Genomic DNA, 26,054 nt, shown 5'->3' with positions numbered 1-26,054 from the left:
TTATAAAATAATTAATTTTTAATTTAGCAAAAATTCTAAAAATTTAATATCCAAAAAAAAATTTTTGTTTTTATAAAAAAATTTTTTTTTTATTTTTTTTATAAAAATTGATTTTATTTTAAAAATTGTTTTAAAATAAAAAAAATAATGAATTTTAAAAAATAATTTTTTTTTGAAAAAATTTTTTTGAAAACTATTTTTTTTTAAATTAAAAATTTCTGAAATTTCTTACAAGAATATATTGTTAGAGATAAGTAAATTAGATGAACAAATATCAATTTAGAGAATTTGACCTGAAATATTATTTGCATAAAGTTCAGATAGATTAAGGGCCGGAAGTCACACTTCGTCCTTAATAAACAATATGTCAGCTCAATATTGAAAAATCGAGAAATAAAGTTCAGTTTTCGTTCAGAAATCGTCGTGTTAACACTCGCAACTAAATTTTCTCATTCTTAACTCAATTTTGTCAAAAACTGCCGTTGTGCGATTTATCCTCTCAACTCTTCAAATCTTGTTTACATGAAATCATCACTCGGAGTTACCTGAAAAAATTAAGAAAAAAAATCAAATAATTCCATAAAAATCATCCAAAAATGGGTCCAAACGACATTCAGCAATGTTTCCAAGACCCGCAAGCCCAATTGGTTGAAGCAGCTGCCAAGAGAAACATTCAGCAAGTCATTTCCGCCCTGCTAAATGGAGCAAATCCCGATTTGGCAGACAAACAAGGCAATTCTGTGTTTGAAAATTTTTGCTTAAAACCAGGTAAGTTCTTGAAAAATCTAAATTTTTCATGAAAACTCACAAAATTTCTCGTAGATTCCCGTCCCTTCATCGAAGAATGCATCAAAAACGCAGCAAATGTCTCACAACCGAACAAAAACGGGAAATTCGCATTGAATTTCGCTGCCGAATCTCTTGACACGGGCAATTTGGAAGCTGTTGTGTTGGCGATGAAGTCCCAAGGTGTCGATTTGAACGTCAAATACAGCAACGGAACCGTTTTGCATCACATCGCAAACAAGATTAACAAGGAAAATGTCGCTGCAAGTTGCGAATGCATCCTACTCTTGGTCGAAAACGGAGCAAACGTGAATATTCCGGATCAGCGAGACGTGACGCCAGTTCTTGCGTTGCTGAAAAAGTTCAGTACCAACGAAAAAATCATCCGAGAAACGCTGGAATTCATTTTCAAGCATTGTAATGTCGATTTGGACAGCTTTCGCGAGGGCGAGGCACGTACTCGTTTGAACGAAAAGTGTCCCGAATTGGCTGAAAATGCAAAAAAATCATCTTTGGATGACGTTTCGATCGATTTACTCGTGTCACAACTGAAAAATCGCAAGGAAATGGACTTTTCAAAGGGACTTAGGGCACTCATGACTAAAAAAGGGTTCAAAACCATCGACGAATTGGAGGCAAATAACTTATCGGGCGCTACTTTACTTGAAATTGCCGTCGAAGAACGTCAATCGTCAATTGTCCAGCTGCTACTTGACCTCGGAGCGAATCCAAATAAGTTTAAATCGGGCACAATGCCTCCGTTGCAACTCGCAGCACAGCGAAACTCCCCCGAAATCCTGGAAATCCTCCTAAAAAGCGAAAAAATCAAGGTTAACAAGGCCACAGAGGCAAAATCTGAACCAGTTTTATGTACAGTGATCAAACAATTGGGCGAAAACCCGCATTCAATTGAATCCGAGCCCTATCGTCGCTGTTTCGACTTACTTTTGGCTCACAAGGACATTGATGTGAACGAATTTGACGCGACAACAGGCAATACAGCCCTACATTTTGCCTGTCGCTACCGAAATCGCGACGTAATCACGAAATTATTGGAAAAGAACGCCTATATCGGCATGCAAAATGTCTTGGACTCGATCGCTATTGACGACATCGACCCACTTGTCTTGGAAAATTACTTTGATTCGTGCATCCAAGCTAATCACTTCCGCCTGGGCGACGATGACTTCAATTTATTCGCAGATTTTCGTTGTTTCGCGCCGCCCCGCACCAAAGACAACACCGGATCTGCCGTTTTTCACACGGAAGAGATGTTACCGATCGTGTATCTGGCAAAATGCAAAGAATTACGACACTTGATGACCCATCCGCTGATCACGAGTTTCCTTTTCATCAAATGGCATCGCTTATTTTCGATGTTTTTGCTGAATTTGATGCTGTATTCGGTATTTTGTGTCTCATTGATCGTCTATGTTGTCTTTTTCTACGGCAGAGGAGCCGAAGAACACGGATTTTTGGCGGGAATTTTCATGTTTCTCACAATTTTGGGGATTTTTATCCTTGCTGTGCGAGAATTCATGCAATTTGTCATCAATCCGAAGAATTACGTGAAGACCTTGGTGAATTATTTGGAGCTTTTGTTGATTTTCATGACGTTTGTGGTACTGGTAACGACTCCTGAGAACTATCGCGAGTACGGAAACACTCATCGCTTCTTCGCATCGTTCACAATTCTCTTGGCGGCGCTTGAATTATCACTTCTCATCTCATCATTGCCCAATTCCTTCATCTCCATGCATATTGTGATGCTGAAACGAGTTTCGTATTCCTTCCTGAAGTCATTGAGCATCAATTCGGTCATCATCTTGGCATTCGCTTTCTGCTTTTACACGCTTTTTAATGACCCAACAAGTGTCGATGGGAACAAAAACTCGAGTACCGCATCGCCAATCAACGAAAATGACGATAAAGCTGACGATTTTAATCGATTTGTGAACCCCCTAACCGCTATTATTAAAACTATTGTCATGTTAACGGGAGAATTTGAAGCAGCTTCCATCGATTTCGACGTCAACGCCACAAGTTACTTGATTTTTTTGATATTTGTCTTCTTTATGTCGATCGTTTTGTTCAATTTACTCAACGGCTTGGCAGTTAGCGATACTCAAATCATCAAAGCAGAGGCAGAAGTGACGCATTTTAGTGAAAAAGCAGCGACTCTTCATCGATTCGAGCGTTCTTTCAATACCAGAAACCTTGGGGTCTTTGGATTTTTCAAGCAAAATACCGTCGCGAAGTATATTCGCAACAAAATTTGCGTTTTTCCGCATTTTTTGCCTCAGAATATGATCATTGTCGTTCCAAATCAAGGCAATAAGATATTAATTCCAACGGTTGAGAGTGCGGTTGACTTTAATAGCGGAAATGACGCGACCACGGTGCTTATTGACGAACGCGGAAAAGATCGCAAGGAGTTGACGAACCAATATTGCTGTTTGGCGCCATGGAATGCCAAGTGCTGCTCCCGTTTGGACCGAAAAATCGTGAAACGTATGATGCAAGTGATCAATAACAACGAACGGGAACGTCATGCGGAGGCTCAAAAGGCAAGTCTTGAACAAAGATTGGCTAAAATGGAAGTTATGATGGAAACGATGCAACAAATGTTGGTCGACGCATTGAAAAATAAGTAAAAAAGTGTCTTAAAAAACGAAAATTGAGGCAGCTCCCATAAATTTTTGGGGAAATTTTCACTCAGGATAACCAATTTCGCATTTCTAACCTACATTATTGTTAAAAAAGTAATCAACTGTGAACTATTTGATGTGCATTCCACGCCGTAATCTATTGAATTAACGTTTTTTTGAGCTTTTGAACAAATATATGTGCTTGTTAATAACTTTCGAAAAGTATTTTATTGTAATTTCCCGTCGAATTCCATGTGGTTGCGTCGCCAAAACCATTATTAATGAACGTTATGCGGTCTATGATTTGTTTTCGTTTAAAAGGGATTGAAACGCGTAGAAATTGAAATTAATAATCACAAACTGCGATATGACAATGCTATAAAATAAAACACCTGCTTAATAAACAAGGAACATAGTCCTAAGGAACATATGTTGGAACATTTCACCCCTCTTTTGTTTGAATTCGATACATTTTTTTCATTAACATTTCCGTGTGGGAGCGATTTTGCTCGTCAAATGGCTAGAAGGTGATGGTTTTGCCCGAAATTTCATTGGAAATGTTCGAAAAAGGTGAGTTATCGGTTTAAAAAGTAACTTTTTTTGGTCGAAAAGGTAAAAATTCTTCAGTTTGAGGTAAGAATTCAAAGAAAAACTAAAATTTTAGATAGATTTTTTAATGAGAAGTGTCGAAAAATGACTCTTAGTACATAAACAAGATAGTTCTACCGTAAATAAACGGTTAATTGGTTTTTGATAGTTCTTTTATTGTGTGCAACAGTCGTACAATATACTTTGTCCTGCGTTGCTGTGAAGTGTAATGTTGCTCGAAGGATTTTTTCCAAAAAAATTTCTTGAAATTAAAAAAGAATTAAATTTTTAAAAAAGAATTTTTAAAATTTTTCAAGAATTTCAGGCCTAAAATTACAAAATTATTTCCAAATTTTTCTAAAACTAACAATTTTTTAGGTTTCATAAGAATTTTAGGCCTAAAAATATGAAAATTTTTTAAAACTAACAATTTTTTAGATTTCATAAGAATTTTAGGCCTAAATTCATGAAAATTTTTTAAAACTAACAATTTTTTAGATTTCATAAGAATTTTAGGCCTAAATTCATGAAATTTTTCTAAAACTAACAATTTTTTAGGTTTTATAAGAATTTTAGGCCTAAATTCATGAAATTTTTTTAAGACTAACAGTTTTTTAGGCTTCATAAGAATTTTAGGCCTAAATTCATGAAATTTTTCTAAAACTAACAATTTTTTAGGTTTCATAAGAATTTTAGGCCTAAATTCATGAAATTTTTCTAAAACTAACAATTTTTTAGGTTTCATAAGAATTTTAGGCCTAAATTCATGAAATTCTTTTAAAACTAACAATTTTTAGGTTTCATAAGAATTTTAGGCCAATTTTTTAGGTTTTATAAGAATTTTAGGCCTAAAACTAACTTTTATAAAAGTTTTAGGTATAAAAGTACGAAAAATTTTAGCTTTTATAAAATTTTTAGGCCTAAAGTACGAAAATTCTTTGAAACTAAATTCTTTTTTAGCATTTTCAAGAATCTTAGTTCTCTAAAAATTAAAGATTTCGATATATTTTTTTTTATAAAAAATGTTCACATCGTATTAAAAGGCGGCAATTTTCCCGTTAAAGCGTAATATTCTCCATCAGGCAACGTCATGTTCATCCTAAAACCCATTTGAGTTGCTGGATACGTTTCAATATCAGGTACTTTCATTAAATTCTTGCATTTCACATCATAAGTCTTTTCCACAGTACTCATCGAAACCAAAGGAAAATCCATCGTAATCGAATTTCGATAGAAAATGGGACACAATCCATGACTTCGTAACGGGCGTTCTGTTGCTCCAATTTGATTCCTTCCACACTGCCCCATATTTACGCTTTTTTGACAAAATCTTAATTTTGTGCCTTTATCGTCGCTTGTGTGGATGCATTGCACGTGAGTTGCTGACATCGCGGCATGTTGAACCGAAGGATCGACATTTGTGAAGGAAGGACCTGCTGGATCGCAAGCATCTAAACGATGAACTTTCTTCTGAGAAATTTGACTGAATTGATAAGCTGCTTCGAAAGCGACGTGCGTGCCATAACTGAAGCCAAAAAGATGACTTTTGGTGAAATCGAAGCCAAGATCGTCGAGTTGAAGGAGTTTTTGAAGTAAAACTTTGTAAATTCCATCAAAATGGCGAACAAGAGTGAAATATCGAAGATTACTGTAGTAACTGAAAATACAAAAATTAAGAAAAAAATTTGAAAAATCAAAGAAAAAACTTACAAATAATCCATGAAAAACACGCAACCTCGTCTAGCAGTCAAAAACTCCTGAATTAATGAAGGCGCCCAATTACAGTTGATCGATTCAGTCCATCCATGCACGATAATTGTGAAATTTTCCGTTGGATTGCAATTTTCAAGCAAAGTTTGGTTGTTTTCGAAGGTGTCGTTGAACTCAACTCCATTAGAGCTGAAAACTCTAAAAATTATGTGATCCTTATACTCCTTAGAAACACGAGTTAATGCGAGAGTCGGCAACGAAATTAACGCAAAGCACAAGAAAAGCTGCATTTTCGGTTGAAATTCAGTAATAGACTAAAAATATTTGTTCAAACTTACATTCATGAGGAAAAAGAAAATGTTACAAACTTGTGTGATAAGATCAAGGTTAATACGCATTTGAATTGCAAGGTCATTAAAAAGATAACAAAATTGGGTTAATATTCTAAAAACAAAATTATGTGCATTATTTAAAAATATTTTTATAGAAAGGTAGATAAATTATAAGTTATATCAATTTTTCAAGCTTTTTATTAGAAACTGTACCTTCGAAATTTTTATCAGCTCTAAAAATTGAAATTTAGTTTTTATTTTATTTTGCTTCTTTAAGGATTTTCAAAATTTTTTATTGAAAAAAAAAATCTAGAAAATAAATTTTCTTTGTTTTTAGTTTAGCTCTCTTTAGGCCTTTTCAGCTTTTAAAACTAAATTTTCAGTTTTTCAAAATTCTTACTCATTAAAGCTTATTTAAGGATCTCTAAAAATTAAATTGTATAAAAAATTTTAATTTTCTATAAGTTTTTCATCATATAGAAAAATTTGGGCCTCTTTAGCTCTAAAAGCTGAAAATTAGTTTTCTAAATTTTTTTGATTAGTTTTAAGTTTTTATGAATCAGAAATCTTTAACAACCAAAACTAACAATTTTTTTTAAATTTTTATTCTATTTTTTGAAAGTTAGCTCTAATTTTATATTTTCAGCTCTTAAGCCTAAAATTTAACTTTTAGATTTCTCGTGAATAGTTTTGTCATTTTTAGTTATAAGAAGTCTCTCAAAATGAAAATTTCATTATATTTTTCGAAATTTGCCTTGAATTTAGACTTTCAGCTCAATTTAGGCCTTTTCAGCTCCAAAAACTAAATTTCAGTTTATCAGTTTCGACGGAAAAAAATTACTTGAATTTTTTTTTTTTTTGAAAAAAGTAAAATAATTTTTAAAAAATGAAATAAAAGACTCAAACATTAGAAAAAATTAAACTGATCAAGAATTTTTTTTTTTTGGTCAAATTCATATCCAAACTCAAAAGCTGACATCCTGCGAATGTCTCGTACTTCCGTTCCTTTTTTTATTGTTTAGTTAATTTTAGTTTTATTCATTCCTACCCCTTATTCCTTCTTTTTAACATAATAATAACAATAACAATATTGAGTGGTGATATACATTCAACACTTAACGCACACGAAACGAAAGAAAAAAACTTCGAGGGGGTGCTCGGACATTGAACGCCGTACGTTGAACGCTTTTATTAGCATATTCACCTGACTAACACTCGAAAAATAGTTTCAGGCAGCGGCTACTTGAGCGTGTGTTAGTTAGCTAGCAATTTGAGCGAGAGAGCAACCCTCCTGTGAAACTTTTTCCCATTCATTTCGAAAGTTGTTAGTCTCTTGCTGACTACTGAGCGCAGTAAATTAGCTCAAAAACGGAGTGAAACGCGTGCAAATAAAATTAATTGAAAACTTTAAACGACCTGTTTGCTCACAAAATATCAACAAAAAATCAAAAATCATAAGAAAAAAATAAAAAATTTTGAAAAAATCAGGAAAATTCTGGAAAAAAGTGTTAGTTTCAGAAAAAAAGGATCAATACCAAAGCATGACGTCATTTTGTCCAGTATTCATTCGTTCGTACTAAAAGTGGACTAAAAAAAGAGAAAAAAAGTTTCACCTGTACGGCAAAATCACTACGTTGACCCTTTCCGTCGATGCACGAATGAATTACTAATTTTTCAGTTCTCGCGAGCGCGTCGCAGGAAAAATGGAACGACGCTCATCGGTCAACATCGGTGTCCATTAACTCTCCATTTTGTGTGAAATTTCATGAAATTTCTGGCAAAAAAATAAAAAATGTGGTGAAAAAATTAACAAATTTCAAGAAAAATGCTCAAAAAATTGCTCATGTGAAGTAACGAAAGAAACGAAGCTCAAAAAAAGTATTAAAAGTGAAATGTGAAAAAAGCTCAAAAAAGGAAAAATTAAAAAAAGCAACGATTCTAGTCAAATTTTACCGAAAAAAAAGTTTTAAGTCAATAAAATCTTAAAAATTTATAAAAAAAAGTCAAAATGATGATCAATGAAAACGGCTCAACGACAGAAAGTATCATCATTAATTGCCTTAATAGCTCGGATGCGTTGGTGATTATCGATAATCAATTAAGCAGTAAGATTTTTTGTCATTAATTTATTGCGTGGTAATGCATTTCGTGGGAGTTTTCTGTTCCAAGGGGATTTAACTTGATTTTATTTATTTATTTTTTCCTCACAATTTAAGTAATTTAAGAAATTTGATGATTTTGAGGCTAAAAAATACTTTAAAAAATTTTTTAAATGAGATTTTAAGAAAAAATTTTGCTCAAAAATTTTTTTTATAACTAATTGAGATGAAAATTTTTTAAAAGTTCGATAAATATAATTTAATGAGCTAAAATCTGTATTATGATGCTCAAAAATGACATAAAATTATGTTAAAAAAAATTTTAAAAATTAAAAATCTCAAAAATTTTACGTTTTTGATCAAAAATTGGATCTCAAATAATTTTTAAGAGAAAAAAAATATTTTTTTTTTATCGAAAATTTAAAATTAAAATTATAATTTTATGACTTTTGAGATTAAAACTACTCAAAAAATTAATTTTATGGGTTTTCAAGGAAGAAATTTTCCCAAAGATGTTATAAAAATTGATTTCTGAGATCTAAATTGAGAAAATATTTCAATTAAAGATATAAGAAAATTCCTTTTTTAATAAATTTTAGCAAAAAACGAAAATTTTTCAAATTTTTTATTAAAATCTCTTCAATGAAGACACTTTTCAATTAAAATTTCTCCCAAAATGCCTTTTACCGAACAAATTTATCAATTTTTACTAAATTTCTTACCTTTTTTCTCCATTTCAGACAACATGACATGCCCAACGATATCCTTTCCCGCCTCGACAAACCTCTTGGACCTTTGCAATCTCGTGGAAGTGCAACAAATTCCCTCAAATCCGCTTCAAACGCAACCCGAAATCCATCATCCGATCAACGTGATGACTCCAGCGCCTTCGATCACGTCAGGAACGTCCCTCAACTCCCCCGACTCGTCGTCGTCATCTTCATCCTCGAGCCTCATGAACAAGACAATCGACCTTGATGACATGGAAAATGCCTGTGACGACGATTACGAGTCCGAATCCGAACTCACAAACCTCAATTGGCTCACGGAATTGAAAAATATCACGAATCTCAGTCCGCCGGATTTGCCGGTAACGGATCAACCAACGACGAGATTTAATAAGTTCATGTCGTCAGTGAGAAAGTAAGTTCGAATGCTAATCGCGAATGACGTGTGCGTTCATGAGAAATATTATTTTTTTTTTCGTAGGAGTCACGAAAATTACGAGAAACGACGAATTATGTATGCGACTTGCTGCAATGAGAAACCTCCCTTTAATTATGCGCAGATAATTGGTGAGATATTTCGCGGCGTCGTGCATGTCGTCAATCTTAATTTATTGGTTTTCTTGTTTTTTTCAGCGATGGCGATGTTGGAACACGGCAGAATGACGCTACAAGGCATCTGTAAGTGGATACAGGAGCGTTTTGCGTACTATAAAACACACAAAAATTGGAATGTAAGGAGATAAATTAGGATGGTACAATGATGGAAAATGTTTTGCGTTTCACAGAACTTTTGAAATTTAGCTAACAATTTCATTTCAAAATCTAAAATTTAATTTCAAGTACTAAATATTTTATTTCAAGTACTAAATATTTTATTTCAAGTACTAAAAATTTCATTTACTAAAAATTTTATTTCAAGTACTAAATATTTTATTTTAAGTACTAAATATTTTATTTCAAGTACTAAAAATTTTATTAAAAATACTAAAAATTTTATTTCAAGTACTAAAAATTTCATTTCAAGTACTAAAAATTTCATTTCAAGTACTAAAAATTTTATTTCAAGTACTAAAAATTTCATTTCAAGTACTAAAATTTAATTTCAAGTACTAAATATTTCATTTCAAGTTCTAAAAATTTTATTTCAAGTTCTAAAAATTTTATTTCAAGTACTAAAAATTTTATTTCAAGTACTAAAAATTTTATTTCAAGTACTAAAAATTTTATTTCAAGTACTAAATATTTTATTTCAAGTACTAAAAATTTTATTTCAAGTACTAAATATTTTATTTCAAGTACTAAAAATTTTATTTTAAGTACTAAAAATTTTATTTCAAGTACTAAAAATTTTATTAAAAGTACTAAATATTTCATTTCAAAATCTAAAATTTAATTTCAAGTACTAAATATTTTATTAAAAGTACTAAATATTTTATTTTAGTACTAAAAATTTTATTACAAGTACTAAATATTTTATTTCAAGTACTAAAAATTTTATTTCAAGTACTAAATATTTTATTTCAAGTACTAAATATTTTATTTTAAGTACTAAATATTTTATTTCAAGTACTAAAAATTTTATTTCAAGTACTAAATATTTTATTTCAAGTACTAAAAATTTTATTTCAAGTACTAAATATTTTATTTCAAGTACTAAAAATTTTATTTCAAGTACTAAAAATTTTATTTCAAGTACTAAATATTTTATTTCAAGTACTAAAAATTTTATTTCAAGTACTAAAAATTTAATTTCAAGTACTAAAAATTTCATTTCAAGTACTAAAAATTTTATTTCAAGTACTAAAAATTTTATTTCAAGATCTAAATATTTTATTTCAAGTACTAAAAATTTTATTTCAAGTACTAAAAATTTCATTTCAAGTACTAAAAATTTATTTTCAAGTACTAAAAATTTCATTTCAAGTACTAAAAATTTCAATTCAAGTACTAAAAATTTCATTTCAAGTACTAAAAATTTCATTTCAAGTACTAAAAATTTCATTTCAAGTACTAAAAATTTCATTCTGAGATCAGAAAGTTAATTTCAAAGAAGAAATCCAAAACATTTCAACAAATTGTACCAACCTCAAGAGTAAATGATCAGAAATAAATATTCATTCCTTCCTTTTTTACAGAACTCGATTCGACATAATTTATCATTAAACTTCTTCTTCACCAAAGTAGCACGTGGCAAAAACGAAAAAGGCAAAGGCGGATATTGGGAACTTGCCATGGACACAAGCAAAAGTCATCGGAAACGCTTACGACGCAACCGAAGCAGCAAATTCAAAACCTCCGCGCGTCAAATCCGCAAATCCGAAGAAAAACCAAAATCTGTGCCAGACATCGAATTGCCAAAAAGTATCTCAGTGAGTGACGAGGAAATGCTCCTAAACGACATTGCAGCGAACATCAGCAACAACAACAACAACAACAACGTCGTCGAAGAACAGGAAATCGTTACGGAATTTGAAGTAACGACAATTCCCTCGAACGAAATTTACTTCGCCGACGAGATCCCGCAATGCATCACAGATGACATCGTTTTATCCTCGAGCAGTTCTGGAGGCGCGACAGATGGTCCGAGTGTCATTGTCGAGTACTTGCCAACGATGGATACGTTCGATGAGAACGAGTTGAATGGCTTGATCAACTTGAACGAGCAGGAACTTATCGATCGTTTTCTGAATTGCGGCGATGATCATGAAATATTTGTAAATTAGACGTCCTTAAATTTTTACCTTTAGTAGAAAAAAAACTTGTATCCGTCCCGAAAAATACTCTTTATCTAGTCCAGTGGATGAAACGAAGGCATCTGCTCAAAAATTTCGTAGTGTTTAGTGAAATTTAGTGCTCATTATTGAAATATTACAAAAAAAAATTTATAGAATTTGATGAAAATTCACTTTTATGGTATTAGATTTTGAGTTTGAAGAGTAATTTTGACAGTTCAAAGATGACAGCTGTCAAAATTTTTCATAAAATGTCACTTTTTGTATGATTTTTAGCTGAAAATTGCATTAAAAATGTAAAAATGTTCAAAAAATGACATTTAAAGTGAAATTTTTGACAGCTGTCATTTTGACAGAAGTTAAAATTTTGCAAAAAAATACTTTTTTTTCGAGAAAAAGTTAAAAAACTTAAAAAATTTATCATTTCAGGGAAAATTTTTGACAGCTGTCACTTTTTTCTTGTACTTGTCATTGAAAAAAAGTGACAGCTGTCAAATTTTTCGACTAAAATGATAATTTTTTAAGATTTTTAAGTTTTTTATTGAAGAGGATGTAATTTGATGCAAAAATTTGACGTTTGTCAAAATGACAGCTGTCAAAATTTTTTATGAAATGTCAAATTTTGAACATTTTTAAATCTTTTTAAGCAATTTTGAGTAAAATCATACAAAAATGATATTTTATGAAAAATTTTGACATCTGTCAAAAAAATTTGAACTGTCAAAATTACTTTTCAAACATATTTGGTTAAAAAAGTTAGTTTTAAGGAACAGCACAAGATATTTTATAACTAAACAAAACCTAAAGCTCAATGTTTTCTGTAAAAATCTAATAAAATGAAGCTTAGAAATGACATTTATAAACATTTTATTGCTCTAACTTCTAAACTTGGACATCAATCTAATTGATCATCTTCATATTTGACTCTCTACGATTGCTACTATTGTAATTCATCGCGTGATTTTGACCATTTAACGCTTTATTTTCCATGCATTTTGAGCATTTTCGCTTCAATGCCGGGCGTTTTTGGGAATTTGGTCCACAAAGGGCGAAACAAAGTTCCTCCGTCATTTCCGCGCATAAAGATTGTCGTTGATTCAGCATCGCCAACGGGTCGTTATACGCATCTTTGTTGGATTTTTGGCAAAATTCGAGAATGGCGATCGTTACAGCTAAAGCTAAGCCACATAAGAGAACGACAAAAACGCCGCCAATGTTATCTACGCCGAGCGCATTTGCTGTTTTGTGGTTTTTATTTTTATCTTCGCGCTCGCACGTGACGCCTCGCTTCTTCCACCATTTGTCGTAAAGCATTTGGATCTCGCCTTTTTCTTGCATTTCGAGAATTGCCTGAAAAAAATTTTTTTGATGGATTTTTGGTTGAAAAATATAAAAAAATTGGAGTTACCAATGAAATTTTGTCACGCCAGGGACTTCCTTTGCTCGTTGCGATGCCATAACTGAAGAAAAACAGAAAATTTGAATGATTTTTAAAAAATTTTAAGTCATTTCAGTGCTCACCCTTTCGTATCTAAAAGCCCTCCGATCTGTGTAAGGTTGCAATCTCGTTGAGAAACGTAATCCAACATTGTTGATTCCATCAAAAACGCATAATTGCCTTGAAGAACTCGACGAATTCCCTCTTCATAGGTCGAAGTAAAGACAGTTGGCTTTCGATTTTCCATGAAACGCCACATTTTCTTGTAAGTTTCGATCAAAGAATCCTAAAAATTGATTTTTTTTTAAATTTTAGGTCAAAAATTGTAAAAATTATGAAAAAAATTACCTGAAAAAAGGTCATTGTTGAACCAGAATCAAGCGTTCCATAGGCGATCTCCGTTTGAGAGGCAAGATCTTCAGCATTTTCGATCGGAGTGATCATTCGTTCAACTGAAAACCCAAATTTTTATAATTTTTTTGAAAAAAAATTCAAAATTTTTTAACTTACCCGTCAAAAAAGCTGCCAAATTCGCTGTATAAGACGAAATCATGATCAACGTGAAAAACCACCAAATCCCGCTAACGATTCTCGTGCTCGTTGCTTGAGGATTCAAATCTGAGCCAGTTTGCATGAGAGTTCCAATTGTAAACCAAAAGCTATTGGAAATGCTAAATTGATTCTCGACCAAATTATTTTCAATTTCGCACGGATGAGGATTTCGCCATTCGTTCGGGGAGAAATGAGCAACGATATAAACGGTAATTGAGACTAAAATGTACGAGAAAAAGACGCAGATCCAGATTTCGTTGCTCAAAGGCTTCATGAAGGAGAATAAGCGACTTGGAGGACTCGCGGGAACTTTGAATAAGATGCTGATGCCTAAGTTCATGAAAGGCTTTGTGAAGTCGATGACACTTTCGCGGGCGTAATTGATTGTCATGCTGCCAACGGCGAGATCAGCTTTCTGTGGAAAAGGAGAGAAAATGAGGAAAAATAGGTTTGTAGGTCTTAATGAAATATTTCAGCTTAAAAATGTTCAGTTTTAGTTGAAACTTCTTAGATTTTGATCTAAACTTCTCAGTTTTTGGTTTAAACTTCTTAGATTTTGATTTTAACTTCTCAGCTCTTGATCTGAACTTGTCAGTTTTTGGTTTGAACCTCTTAGATTTTGATCTAAACTTCTTAGCTTTTGATCTAAACTTCTAAGCTTTTGATCTAAACTTCTTAGCTTTTGATTTAAACTTCTTAGCTTTTGATTTAAACTTCTCAGCTCTTCATAAAAACTTCTCAGCTTTTGATCTAAACTTCTTAACTTTTGATCTAAACTTCTCAGCTTTTGATCTAAACTTCTCAGCTTTTGATCTAAACTTCTTAGCTTTTGATCTAAACTTCTTAGCTTTTGATTTAAACTTCTCAGCTTTTGATCTAAACTTCTTAGCTTTTGATCTAAACTTCTTAGCTTTTGATCTAAACTTCTCAGCTTTTGATTTAAACTTCTTAGCTTTTGATCTAAACTTCTCAGCTTTTGATCTAAACTTCTCAGCTTTTGATTTAAACTTCTCAGCTCTTCACAAAAACTGTTTAGCTTTTGATCTAAACTTCTCAGCTTTTGATCTAAACTTCTCAGCTTTTGATCTAAACTTCTCAGCTTTTGATCTAAACTTCTCAGCTCTTCAACTAAACCTCTCAGCTCCAAAAACTAACAAAAAAATCGCAAAAAACTCACATGTTTCATCAACTGATGCACCATTCCATTCCATTCTCCCGTGACAGGATCCTTCGCGCCATACTTCCTGTCCGGCACAAGATCCAAAATGTAATCGAACCCAACTTGTTGTGCCACTCTATCCAAAATATCGACACAAAATCCGTAAAATCTGGCATTGCCTGTGTAATTTTTCGAGTCATGCATCATCACATATGGCGTTTCCTACAAAGAAATGCAACAACAACGCAAAAAGTGAACCACAGAAATTTATTCAAAATTTAATTAAACGAAACGATAAATTTTGTCATGTTTTTTGACGTCATCTTTCGATTTTAATCTCCTTTTCTCTTCAGTTTCTCCATTTTCTCCTCGAAATGATATTTTATTTAACACATGCTTGGCTTTTAAATCATCTTCGAGTAACTTTTCATTTTCTTTAACCAAAAATCGTCGTCGAGCAAGGGAAAAGGGGATTAAAATCGAGAGATTTTCAAAAGTTTTGCAAAGTTTATTGATTCCCTTTACTTACGAGAATCGTAATGACGACCAAGTTGACATTTATGGTGCTACTTTCGAAGAATGCCGAACGATCTGTGACATTCAAGCCGATGTCTGGCAACCATTCGCCCACACTAACGACCGAATTGTGCTTTAATTTTATCAGATCGAGTTTGAATTTGATGCGACGTCCTTCTTTGAACTCAATGGGACCTGTCAAGCCTTTCCATTCGACCTGAAACGACGAAAAAAAAGTGTTGAGAAGGGGAAAATAAACAAAAATCCACATCAAAGAGAGACAAAAGTTTCAAATCCCCTCTAATTATGTCATAATTCTGCAACTAACGACACTTAACGCGGTCAAAACAACAAAAATGTGCTAATTAACTGCCGTCTTTTTTATCGTTTAACCTTTTTTCTGCCGTTTCATTTCCTCGTTTCACACACCGTTGGGGAGAGACAATCATCAAAATTACGTAAATTATTATCTCACTTACCCCATTTATGTAATTGACCAGACTGAGGCCTCCGTTCCACGGCGTTTCCTTGCTGCACGATACGTTCGATCGCAATTTGTTCGATAGCTCGAGGCCTTCAACGAGACTGTGCAGCGCAATGGCGAACACGTACACCGCATCATATATCAAAGCAGATTTTGTCTACTCATCCATCAGAAGGAAAAAAAGAAAAACATGAAAAAAAATTAAATAAAAAGGTAAGTGGGTGCAAAAGATAATAAAATAACAATATTAGAGACGGAAAAGTGTCGGTCGAACCGAGGAATGATTGAAATTAATTGAATTTCCCCCCTTAAGGTTCCTCCCTTTACCTTGATGTAATGATTCGTGTCGAATATTGAGATATTCCGAAAGTGGTAGTAGCGCTCCATGTCTTTCACCAAATCCTTTACGCCGATGTCTGACAAGTCGACGAGCCGGAAAGCGGTGATATTAACGAAATTATACTTGAAATCCTCGATTTCGAATGTCTCGATATCGAATGACGTGAAAAAATAGTGGTATTTGTACTCGTTCATCTGCAGTTGGAGGATCTGTGTGGAAACAAAATATGATGGAAATTAAAGTTTTTGGAGGAAAAATTAAAGAAAGTGCATTTTTAGAGGCATTTTTGACGTTTTTGGAGAAAATTAAAAAAAAAATTATTTTAAGAGTATTAAATTGAATTTTCGGGTTCAAAATTTTGAATTTTTGAAAATTTAAAAAAATGAAAAAATCTAAAATTGGATCTTTTTGGATGAAAAATCCTTTTCAAGGTATGAGATTTGTTAAAATTTTATTAAAAATTTTCTTTAAATTTAATTTTTTAGACTTAAGAATTATTTGAAGACTTGAATATCTTAAAAAGTAAAATTTTTTTAGTCCCAAAGTTATTTTTTTGAAGATTTTTTTCAATTTTAAAGTTTTAATCAAGAGTATTTTGAATTTTTGATTCATAAAGAGCTTTTTAAAGGCTCAGATTATTTCAAAATTAATTAAATAAAATTCATTAGAAACAAGTTTAAGTAAAAATTGTTTCAAAAATTTTAATTTTTGGAAGTCATAAATTGATTTTTTTTAATTTTGGTTAAATTTAAGACTGTTTTTGATTAAAATTTTTTAAAAATTTCAAAACAAGTCGAATTTTTTTTTAAATTTTCTTTAAAATTTTGGTTTTAAAGACATTTTTAAAATATTTTTGTAATAATTTGAGCTTTAAAAATATTTTTTATGAGCCGAAAACTCAAAATTCTCTAAATTAAAGCTTCAATATTTAAGAAAATTTTCAAAAAATTACTTTAAAAGTGATAAAATTTATCTTCAAATGGACTAAAATGCTCCAATTTTGAAAATTTCAAATATTTTGAAGAACAGAAAAGTAAAAATTTGACTTTTTGACTCAAAAGAGGCTTTCAATATATCAAAAAATGTTTAAATTTTAAGCTCAGGTCTCTAAAAATCTCAAAAAAATTAAATTATTTGAACCTTAACATATTTTTTTTCAATTTTCAGAACAAAATTTCATCGAAATTCGTTCAAAAAGTGAACAACGAGTAATTTTCAGGTCATTTCCTCACACAAAAGACGTCAAAATGCCGTTAAAAAGCGATTTCCTGTGAAAATGTGGCATGAAAGAAAAAAAAGGACGAAACAAAAATCGCTCTTACGCCTTTCAAAAATTCATTCATGAAATCCGGATTGGTGTCGATGATAAGGTTGTAATATTCCTTCTCTTTTATCTCACGCAAAACAGAAAGGTACGTATGCGGCTCGACTTGACGTACGAACACTTCTAATCCGGGTAATCGCATCAATTCTCGGAGTTTTGTTAGACCTGCATGACGAATGTGATTTTTGATGAAATGGCAAAAAAAAAAAAAAAAAAAAGAGGAAAAAATTCGTTTACCGTGATTTTGCTCGTAGATAACAGCAACACGCGTCCAATTTAAATAGTTGATGAGATCCTGCATCGCCTTGTTCATTAGTGTCTGTGACGGATACAAATTAACGGAAAATTCCTTGCCGCCGTTGTCGTAGTCCAGTCGCCATTCGAGATGCGGAATATCCAATGCATCGCAAATGGATTGCACGTGTGTCGCCAACATCGAGTCACACGGTCCGAAAATTGCTTGAGCGCCGGCATTCAGTTGCGAACACACCGTTTTGCCCGCATGAAAGGAATCGTTCCTGCTGACGTACTGGATGTCGTGCGCAAGCTGCGTCGCTGGCAGGATGCTCTTATCTTGATTGATTTTGTGCACGGTGTACCGAAAGACGTGCTCCATGGCGCTTCCTGCTAATTCTTTCTCGAAAATTGCCGCAATTTTTATGACTTGTGGCAATGCGTTGCACTGATTGACGACAACGCCGCAGCAACTCAGTATTAATAGAAAATCGATCTGTGTGATTGTCATTTTGTCGTCTTTCTTCTATCTTTGCTTCTCTGCCTCAACTTCCGCCTTTTCCGTTGTGATGCGATGCGCGCTACGTGAGAAGATGTCGTTTTTTATCGACGTTTGATGTTGCACGAATGGGAAAAAAAATCCGTTGTCACACGTTTTCTTTGTTCATTTTCCGTTCAATTCAAGCCTGCAAGTAAAAGAAATGTTACTTTCTTGGAAAAATTTACAAAAAAATTGAGGTTAAAAAGTGTTTGTGATCAGTTGAAAGATCAATCGAAGCGCATTTCGATGTTTTTATGATGATTTCACATTTTCATACTCCTTAATTTGGAATAAAATTACTCAAATTTCACGTTTTAGTACTCCTCACTTATAAATTTTATACTTCTCATTTTAAATTTGAGACTTTTTATCGTCAACATTTCTAACATTCCTCATTTTTTAACTTCTCGAGTCAATTTTTAAGTCAAAGCTTGAATTTCACATTTTAACACTCCTCACTTCTCAACTTCGCTTTTCTCCTTGTGATGATTTTCAAGTTGAAAAAATTCAAATTTCACATTTTAGTACTCCTCATTTCTTATTTTAATACTTCTTATCGTTATTTAGAACCTTTAAACGTCAGAATACTCAAATTTCACATATTTGTACTCCTCAATTTTCAAATATTTAAAATAATTAATAAAATTTCAAATGATCAATTTAGAAAAATTTGAAGTCAATTTTCACATTTTCGTATTCCTCATTTCTCAAATTTATCATTTTCTTTGCAATTTGGTAATTTTCAAACTCAAAATATATTAATACTCCTCATTTTTAATTTAATACTCTTCATTTTTATACTCCTCACTTTTTAAATTTTTTACTCCTCATTGAAATTTACAGGCTTTTATCGTCAAAATTTCTGAAATTTCACATTTTTGTACTCCTCACTTCTCAACTTTATTTTTTTTGCAATTAGACTTTCCAAGTTAAAAAAAAAAAAAAATAAAATTTCACATTTTCATACTCCTCAGTTCTTAATTTAATACTCCTCAAGTGTCAAAAATCTCTTACCGCATTTTTTAATGCGAAATGCGGTAACGAAAAAAAATTATGAAAAGAGCAAAAATCAATGAACAAGTTTCCGTAGAAGATGTATTCCCATTTTTCACAAGTGACTGCACTTCAATAGGAAAATTGCGCGTCTTCCGTTTCTTCCTTTTCCATTCTTTCGTTTCTTTTGATTTTTTTTTTGTCTGTCTCTCTTCTTTGCCCTCTTTCCATCGAAGTACTTGACTTAGTAACCGATTAAAAAGCAAATCTTTTGATTTCAAGGCAACACAAGGTTATTTGGACAATAATGCGATTTTTTTTTTGACGGAAAACACAAATTACTGTCCTGAAGAAAAACAGGAGACCGATTATTATTATTTTATGACAACATCTCCCTTTCCCCATTTTCCTGTAAAATTATGACGAAAAAAATAAACGATAAATCTTGTTATCTCTCTCTCGGAGTGAAGTGAAACTAAAAACGAAGGAAAATCAATAAAAGTGTAAAGTTTCGGTATGTTTGTGTGATTTTTTGGCCAACTTCTGGTCTAGTTTACAGTTCAGTTAGTTTTAAATCGGTTTTGTTTGTCATTTAAATGTTAATTTTTTTTCTCTCTCTTCAAGGAATTGTTGTTTATGGCAGCCAAGGGATGCAGTTGGACAATTTATCGGTTTTATTGCCTTGATTGGTAATTTTGAAGGGATTTAATGGACAATTAGATGAGACAGATGATAACGTAATGGATGAGGATGACGCCTGGTTGATTGTTCAAAGGGACAAGGAAAATGTCAAAGGTGATAAATTTTCATAAAAATCCTAATTTAAGGAGATTTTTTTATTTTTTCAGGGATTTGATGACCTAAAAATAATTTTCTGAGAACGAGATTGTTATTCCAGACTAAAGATTGGGACAAAAGATGTGTCTTTTAAGAATTTCTTTCATACAACGTGAAGCATCAAGAGTTCTTTTCAATTATGTAAGTATACATTTTGTCTTCTACAAAAGTTACTTATGATGTTTTCGTCTTTTTTGTAGACGAAAATTTCATTATGAAAAACTTTAATGATAAATGTTGCTTGGCTATTCTTCGTACAAACAACTTTTTAAGACAATGGATACTGATAAATTGTTGTTTTTTTGTGAAAAATTGTTCTCATTTCATGAAAAACTAAAGATTTGTTGATATTTTTAGCTTTTTGGTTATAAAAATAATCATAACTTTATAACAACGATCAATTTTGAAAGTACTGAAGCGCCCTCTATATCCGAAATTTGAACTTCCAATATCAGCTGATTGAATCCGCCATTAAAATTTGCGCGTGGAACAAAACAAAGGTAAGAAATTGCTTAAATTTGATGAATTTTTGATGGTTTTTCGGAGTTTTTCGTTGTCAGAAGGTACCAAAAAGGCGCCTTTTACAAGAAAATAATGGAGATAGCACGAGATATAAGCTCAAAAAGGCGAAAGAGCAGAAAAGAAGATTAGCAAAAAGACAAGTCAAAAGATTTTTAGCAAAAGAGGCTGAATCTTGAAGAAAATACTCAATTGGCAACGAACTTAATTCTAATTTAAATAACTTTCAATGGAGTCTTTTGTAACGGAATTTGTGATCCTCAATAGTTTGTAAGGGTTTCTGCTATAAAACGTGATTTTTCAATACGAAGAAGACGTAAAGCTTCAGATTTGTAATTATTAGAAGATCGACGGATACTTGCTGAAGTTTACGTTTGACTCTCAGCGCAAAGCCTTTGAATCAACAAGACATGAGGTTTGAGGGTTCTTCGAGATCAGTCAAGAAACAGAATATAATGACAAGAACTAAAATTTTCCATAGATGTGCTTCGTCCTTTAATCGTTTCAGTTATTTGTATTCAAATGAGGTTTTAAACTCTTAATTTAACGAAATTTTGAAACTTCTTTAAAATTAACTGACGATGACTTTTTTGCCTCTATTAGAATTTAAATCGAAATTTTAATCTTTAAACGACAGAAAAGATGTAAATTGAACTAAAACCAAAATCAACTCTTATAAATGGAGCCGCCTCATATCTCATCAATCAACCATATAACATTAAACGACTTCCTTTTGAACAACTTGATCGCTCCATCATTCATCCTGTTTATTTAAAATAAACATTGTGCAACTTGACACCCTACTAAGTAGCAGAAGGAATTTCCATATCATTATCATCACATGTTTCGCTCATCTCCTCATCTCATATATGTAGCTTCATATATGCGAACATATTTTCACTAATAATAAATTTGAGCGCTTGTTTATTCTTTGAACATAACTTTTGAATTCATTTGTGAACGGACACGAGAGCGCTTCTTCTGTATCTTACATCTTTTTCGGTTCAACTCTTTCTTTCATCCGCCGCTCGTATGGTGCAGTGGAAATGTAATAAGGAAATTACTTCAACTAACAAATGTCCTTTTTCACTTGCTCTCTTCTCGTTTTGCTGTGTGTTTAATGTTTATAAATATGTCGCACCATACCCGACAACCGAGTATTACATGAACTTTGTGTCCTTGTCGTTGCTTTTAATTTAAAAATATGTTACTTCAGTATTTATTATTAGAAAAAAAAAGAAAACTTGCACGTTTGGTCTGTTCTTAACTAACTAGGTTAGCTTGTCGTTTTATTAGCGAGTGAGAGAGAAAATTGACTTCACACCATTTACTTGTCAAATTAGGAGCTAATCACGCTTTCTTTCTGATTAATTATTCAATGAGTCGTGACACATGTCTTTGTTTTTGTGCCCCGAAAAAAAAAATTCGCCGCGCGCGATTTGTGTTTTTTTTTTTCAAATTTTCCCGTCGCACCGACTTCCTCGTTGTTTTGCTACCAGCTTTCTACTGACTTAACTGAATTTCAATGTACAACAGTCAAGCGATTTGTTTTTCCATACCCCGCATAGCGATGTACAGCGATCGTAGAACGAGAACAACAAGCAAGCGACGATGAGGAAAACATGGCAAAGCGCAATATAATTTCAATTTTTACTGGATATTTTTCGTCGTAGACACAAGTTGGCATCGTGTAACAACTATATTGACTATCATTACGACGACAACGACAACGACGACACTCTATTGGATCTATGAAGCGTGTGCAATGCATAGATGATGATGATAGTTCATGTGTTGCCGATAAATTCCACAATGTCGCCTCGAGGAGGATATTTTTAAGTGCAATGTTAGAGGAAAATTGTGGAAAATGAAACGACGACGCATAAGCTTTGCGCTGAATGTTTCGTGTGTGTGTGTGTGTTTGTGACATGAATGCACTTTTTCACATAGTACCTCGTGCGTCGCCTTTTCTCTTGATGAATGAGTCGTTTGATGAGACTTTGTCCTCGTCACACAAAGAACCTCAACTTGAAATGCCCGCGAGCGGTGCCTAAGTAAACAGATGATTTTCATTAATAAAAATGTATTTGGTTTTGGATTCAGCCAAACAAGCATGTAACTTTTCAGGAATGATGATGTGATATCCATTCTAAAAAAGATGAGGAAAAGTTTGTCGATTTGAGTTTTAAAAGTAATTTTTTTCGCATTTTTTTTAAAGAAATTTTAAATAATTTTTTAAGAAATTTGTTTTATTTCACAAAATTTTGAATTTTACGAATTTTTTAAAGCTTTTAATTTAAATTTCTTAATTAAATTTCATAAAAATTTTTAATCAAAAAAATTAATTATTTTTTTAATATTAAAAAATTCTTTAAAAATTTTATAAAATAAAAAAATTAAAATTTTTGCAGAAAAAAAACTTTTAAATTAACTTAAAAAATTAAGCTAAAAATTTTTTATTTAATTTTTAAATTTTTATTTTAATTTTCATAATTAATAATTTAATTAATTTATTTTTAAATTAATTTATTAATTAAAAATTTATTTCTCAATGAATTAAATTTTTATTTTTTTTTATCAAGTTTTCAAAAATTAAAATAAATAATAAAAAAAGCAAATATTTTTAAATTTTAAATGTTAAAAATTCTATCTTTGAAAAATTTTGTTAAAAAAAAATTAAATTTTTACTATTAAAAAATTAAGTTAAAAACGTAAGGTATAGAATTTTTTATTTAATTTTTAAAATTTTTCTTTATTTTTATTTAATGGCAAAATATTTTTAATTAAATAATTTTTTTTATTTATTTTAATTTTTCTAATTAATGATAAAATTAAGTTTTCTTTAATTTATTTATTAAAAATTTATTTTATTAATTTATTTTTTAATCGCTTGAAAATTTATTTATTCAAAAAATTTTTTTTAATATGAATTTCATTTAAAATTCAAAATTAAAATTTTTTTTTAATTTTTAACATTTTTTTTTTATCTGTTTTAATTATTTATTCAAAATTTTTTTATGAATTATTTTATTTTTTTAATTTTTATTATCTTGTGAAATTATTTATTCAAAATTAATTTAATATGAATTTCATTAAAAAAATTAAAATTTTTAAGAAATTGTTAAAATATAAAAAAAATTTATAAGCTCTTAATGTAAGAAAAATTCAATTTTACTCAAAATGCGTTAAAATTAGAAAATTTTTCTATCGTAGAAACGTACCTTAAAGGATGAAAGTGATATTAAATGGTCACATGTAAAAAAAAAACTTTGAACGCATTTCAAATATTTTTCTCGCATTTTCACCTGTTTCAATGTCCATTTCTCTGAATTTTCCACACAAATCAACAATTGACGACTTTTTCCCGCCTTTTCTATGGTTTCCATTACATGGTTTCAGATTTACGTGCTTTGCCGTTTACCGTTACGTAACGGCGTCACTATCTCCGCAAGTAAGTAATTTTTGGCTTTAAAATGACCAAAAAGTCGGAATTTTCCAGTCTCATGCATCAAAGTGTCATCAAGTCGTGTCGTCGTGTGCGAAATAATTAAGAATACATTGCGACGAGCGAGAGAGAAATAAATGGCTAGTCCAGCACTTGAACTCAATAACGAACTTTTGTACGTGTTATGTAATGAGTTTTAATTTTATCGTGTGCTGTTTGTTGTTGCCTTGCACTTGTTCGGCTCACACACACAGAAAGTGAGGAACCACAATGGGGAGAAAAGTTAATGGGAAGGAAAGGTGATAAATATATTTTTGGTTTACAAAAAAGGGATTTGTGGAACAAATTTCGAGAGTCGAAGGTTAAGTGAGGGTGACGAAATGTAACAAAAAATCTGTTGGGAGGGGATTTGTTGCGCTTTTTTGGTTGAAAGGAGATTTTGGATTGGATTTTATCGGTTAATGGTTATCTTTATTGATTCTCGAAGTTTTTTTGAGGGGATGTACTTGAAGAAATTGGGAGTTTTAGATTATTGAATAACCTTAGAAGATCAGAAAGTCAAGTCAAATTTGTTTTTTTCATCAACTTTTGACTTAAAAGTCAATTTCTTCACATATTTAGCAGTAAAACGTTAAATTTTACTCAAATTTAATGGAAGAAAAATATTTTTATAAAAATTTTGTCGATCTAAGGGTCGATTTGTGACATTTAAATTTAAAAAACTTAACTTTTTATGAGATCTGGAAATTCTTTGTTCAAAAATTTCCATATTTTTATTAAAAATCTTAAAAATAAGAATTATTTTCAAAAAAATAAAATAAATTAAAAAAAAAAAATAATTAAAATAAAATAAGTCTTTAAAAAAATTTAAAATTTATGTCAAAAAATTAAAAATTCTTTTAAAAAAAATATTTTTTTTGCTTAAATCAATTAAAACTTAAAATTATTAAATTTCAGTACTCAAATATTTTTTTAAATTAATATGATTTTTGTTTAAAATTAATTAGGTAAATTTTTTTTTTTTGAAAGAATTTATAACAAAAATTTAAAATTTTTTGAAAGAAATTTAATTTTTTTTTTTAAGTTTTTTATTTTTAAAATTTTTTATAAATATTTATGGAATTTTTATAAGTATGTTTGAACAAAAAATTTTTATATCTCATAGAATTTTAATTTTTTTTTAATAATGAATTTTTTAGTTAAAAATCAATAAAATTAGAAGATTTTTTTAACCACGTGACTTAAGCCCAGTGCACATTTCAAAATGTCTCCTTAAGGAAAATTCAAAATTTTTACCCTGATACACATTTTAACTACTGTCCCAATGCACATTTTGAACTTTCAACCTACATTTTACTTTAAAATTTCACCCCAATTCACAATTTAAAAATCTTGCCCAATGCACATTTTAAAAATTATTATAAATTCGTAAAAAATTTCTCCATCAGAATCTCCTTTGAGAAAATTTTCTTCTCACTGCAAAAATTCACACATTAATTTTTCACCTTTTCATGCGAACCACTTCAATGAGCAACAAAAAATAAATGAGACAAGATTTTCGTCCTTAATTAAAAAATAATTTTTTTGAATAAAAAAAAATAAAATTAAACGTTTCATAAAAATACAAAACAAAAAAAAAACTAAAACGAAATAACTTTTCAATTTGCTGCTCACAATTAAAGTTAAGTGTTACTTTGTTGCTTTTGCTGATTGTTCTCTGTATCTCTCAGTATCATCAGTGCAAAATAAAAAAAAATAAAATAAATGAAATCAAAAAGTGAAACAATGAAAATGATAAATTAAAGGATCATGAATTGAAATTATAATAAAAGTTCAAGTGTTCGTGAACTGAACCTGCAATTTTAGCTGTCTACCTCGGCGCGGAGCAAAAGTAATAATTATTTAAATAAAATTAATAATGATGATGATAAAATGCTATAACAACAATAAAAAGCTGATAAAACGCTTATTTTACTTACGTTTCGTTCGTCGTGAATATTAAAAACTTTTTTTTTTCTTTTTTTTTTCACTTTTCGTTATCTGGCATTT

General features: G+C 30.9%; 4 protein-coding genes across 4 annotated transcripts; 2 read left to right on the top strand and 2 right to left on the bottom strand.

Annotated features, from left to right (window-relative positions):
* Positions 1–531: 531 nt before the first annotated feature.
* On the top strand, positions 532–3,737 carry LOC134830303 (transient receptor potential cation channel protein painless). Its single transcript, XM_063843732.1, has 2 exons — positions 532–768; positions 823–3,737. The coding sequence occupies exons 1-2, from the start codon at positions 597–599 to the stop codon at positions 3,438–3,440; spliced, it is 2,790 nt and encodes a 929-aa protein (XP_063699802.1). The 5' UTR covers positions 532–596; the 3' UTR covers positions 3,441–3,737.
* Positions 3,738–4,954: 1,217 nt separating this feature from the next.
* LOC134831909 (phospholipase A1-like) lies at positions 4,955–6,053 on the bottom strand. The gene is made up of 2 exons (XM_063845749.1): positions 5,733–6,053; positions 4,955–5,679 (listed from the first exon to the last, which is right to left on the bottom strand). The coding sequence occupies exons 1-2, from the start codon at positions 6,020–6,022 to the stop codon at positions 5,049–5,051; spliced, it is 921 nt and encodes a 306-aa protein (XP_063701819.1). The 5' UTR covers positions 6,023–6,053; the 3' UTR covers positions 4,955–5,048.
* Positions 6,054–8,072: 2,019 nt separating this feature from the next.
* LOC134829009 (forkhead box protein N2) lies at positions 8,073–11,614 on the top strand. The gene is made up of 5 exons (XM_063842002.1): positions 8,073–8,169; positions 8,904–9,306; positions 9,373–9,458; positions 9,525–9,622; positions 11,027–11,614. Exons 1-5 carry the CDS (start codon positions 8,073–8,075, stop codon positions 11,612–11,614), a joined length of 1,272 nt encoding a protein of 423 aa, XP_063698072.1.
* Positions 11,615–12,512: 898 nt separating this feature from the next.
* On the bottom strand, positions 12,513–26,050 carry LOC134830487 (glutamate receptor ionotropic, kainate 2-like). Its single transcript, XM_063843990.1, has 12 exons — positions 25,985–26,050; positions 17,674–18,356; positions 17,435–17,601; positions 16,100–16,321; positions 15,768–15,929; positions 15,302–15,505; positions 14,791–14,994; positions 13,572–14,028; positions 13,410–13,513; positions 13,145–13,347; positions 13,032–13,083; positions 12,513–12,973 (listed from the first exon to the last, which is right to left on the bottom strand). Exons 2-12 carry the CDS (start codon positions 18,179–18,181, stop codon positions 12,524–12,526), a joined length of 2,733 nt encoding a protein of 910 aa, XP_063700060.1. The 5' UTR covers positions 18,182–18,356; positions 25,985–26,050; the 3' UTR covers positions 12,513–12,523.
* Between the last annotated feature and the right edge of the window lie 4 nt (positions 26,051–26,054).

This window comes from Culicoides brevitarsis, chromosome 2, assembly GCF_036172545.1.
Source record: "Culicoides brevitarsis isolate CSIRO-B50_1 chromosome 2, AGI_CSIRO_Cbre_v1, whole genome shotgun sequence".
Lineage (NCBI taxonomy): Eukaryota > Metazoa > Arthropoda > Insecta > Diptera > Ceratopogonidae > Culicoides > Culicoides brevitarsis.
The sequence above is the reverse complement of the archived record's forward strand: the minus strand, read 5'-3'. Positions and strand labels throughout refer to the sequence as shown.

Bases quoted from the DNA above. Each gene is read 5' to 3' on its own strand.
- LOC134829009 (XM_063842002.1), top strand. From the start codon at position 8,073: ATGATGATCAATGAAAACGGCTCAACGACAGAAAGTATCATCATTAAT. The intron at 9,459-9,524 runs GTGAGATATTTC...TGTTTTTTTCAG, and splicing joins TAATTATGCGCAGATAATTG to CGATGGCGATGTTGGAACAC. The intron at 9,623-11,026 runs GTAAGGAGATAA...CCTTTTTTACAG, and splicing joins AAACACACAAAAATTGGAAT to AACTCGATTCGACATAATTT.
- LOC134830303 (XM_063843732.1), top strand. From the start codon at position 597: ATGGGTCCAAACGACATTCAGCAATGTTTCCAAGACCCGCAAGCCCAA. The intron at 769-822 runs GTAAGTTCTTGA...AATTTCTCGTAG, and splicing joins AAATTTTTGCTTAAAACCAG to ATTCCCGTCCCTTCATCGAA.
- LOC134831909 (XM_063845749.1), bottom strand. From the start codon at position 6,022: ATGCAGCTTTTCTTGTGCTTTGCGTTAATTTCGTTGCCGACTCTCGCA. The intron at 5,680-5,732 runs GTAAGTTTTTTC...TTGTATTTTCAG, and splicing joins GTGTTTTTCATGGATTATTT to TTACTACAGTAATCTTCGAT.
- LOC134830487 (XM_063843990.1), bottom strand. From the start codon at position 18,181: ATGACAATCACACAGATCGATTTTCTATTAATACTGAGTTGCTGCGGC. The intron at 17,602-17,673 runs GTAAACGAATTT...TTCGTCATGCAG, and splicing joins TATCTACGAGCAAAATCACG to GTCTAACAAAACTCCGAGAA. The intron at 12,974-13,031 runs GTAACTCCAATT...AATTTTTTTCAG, and splicing joins GGCGTGACAAAATTTCATTG to GCAATTCTCGAAATGCAAGA.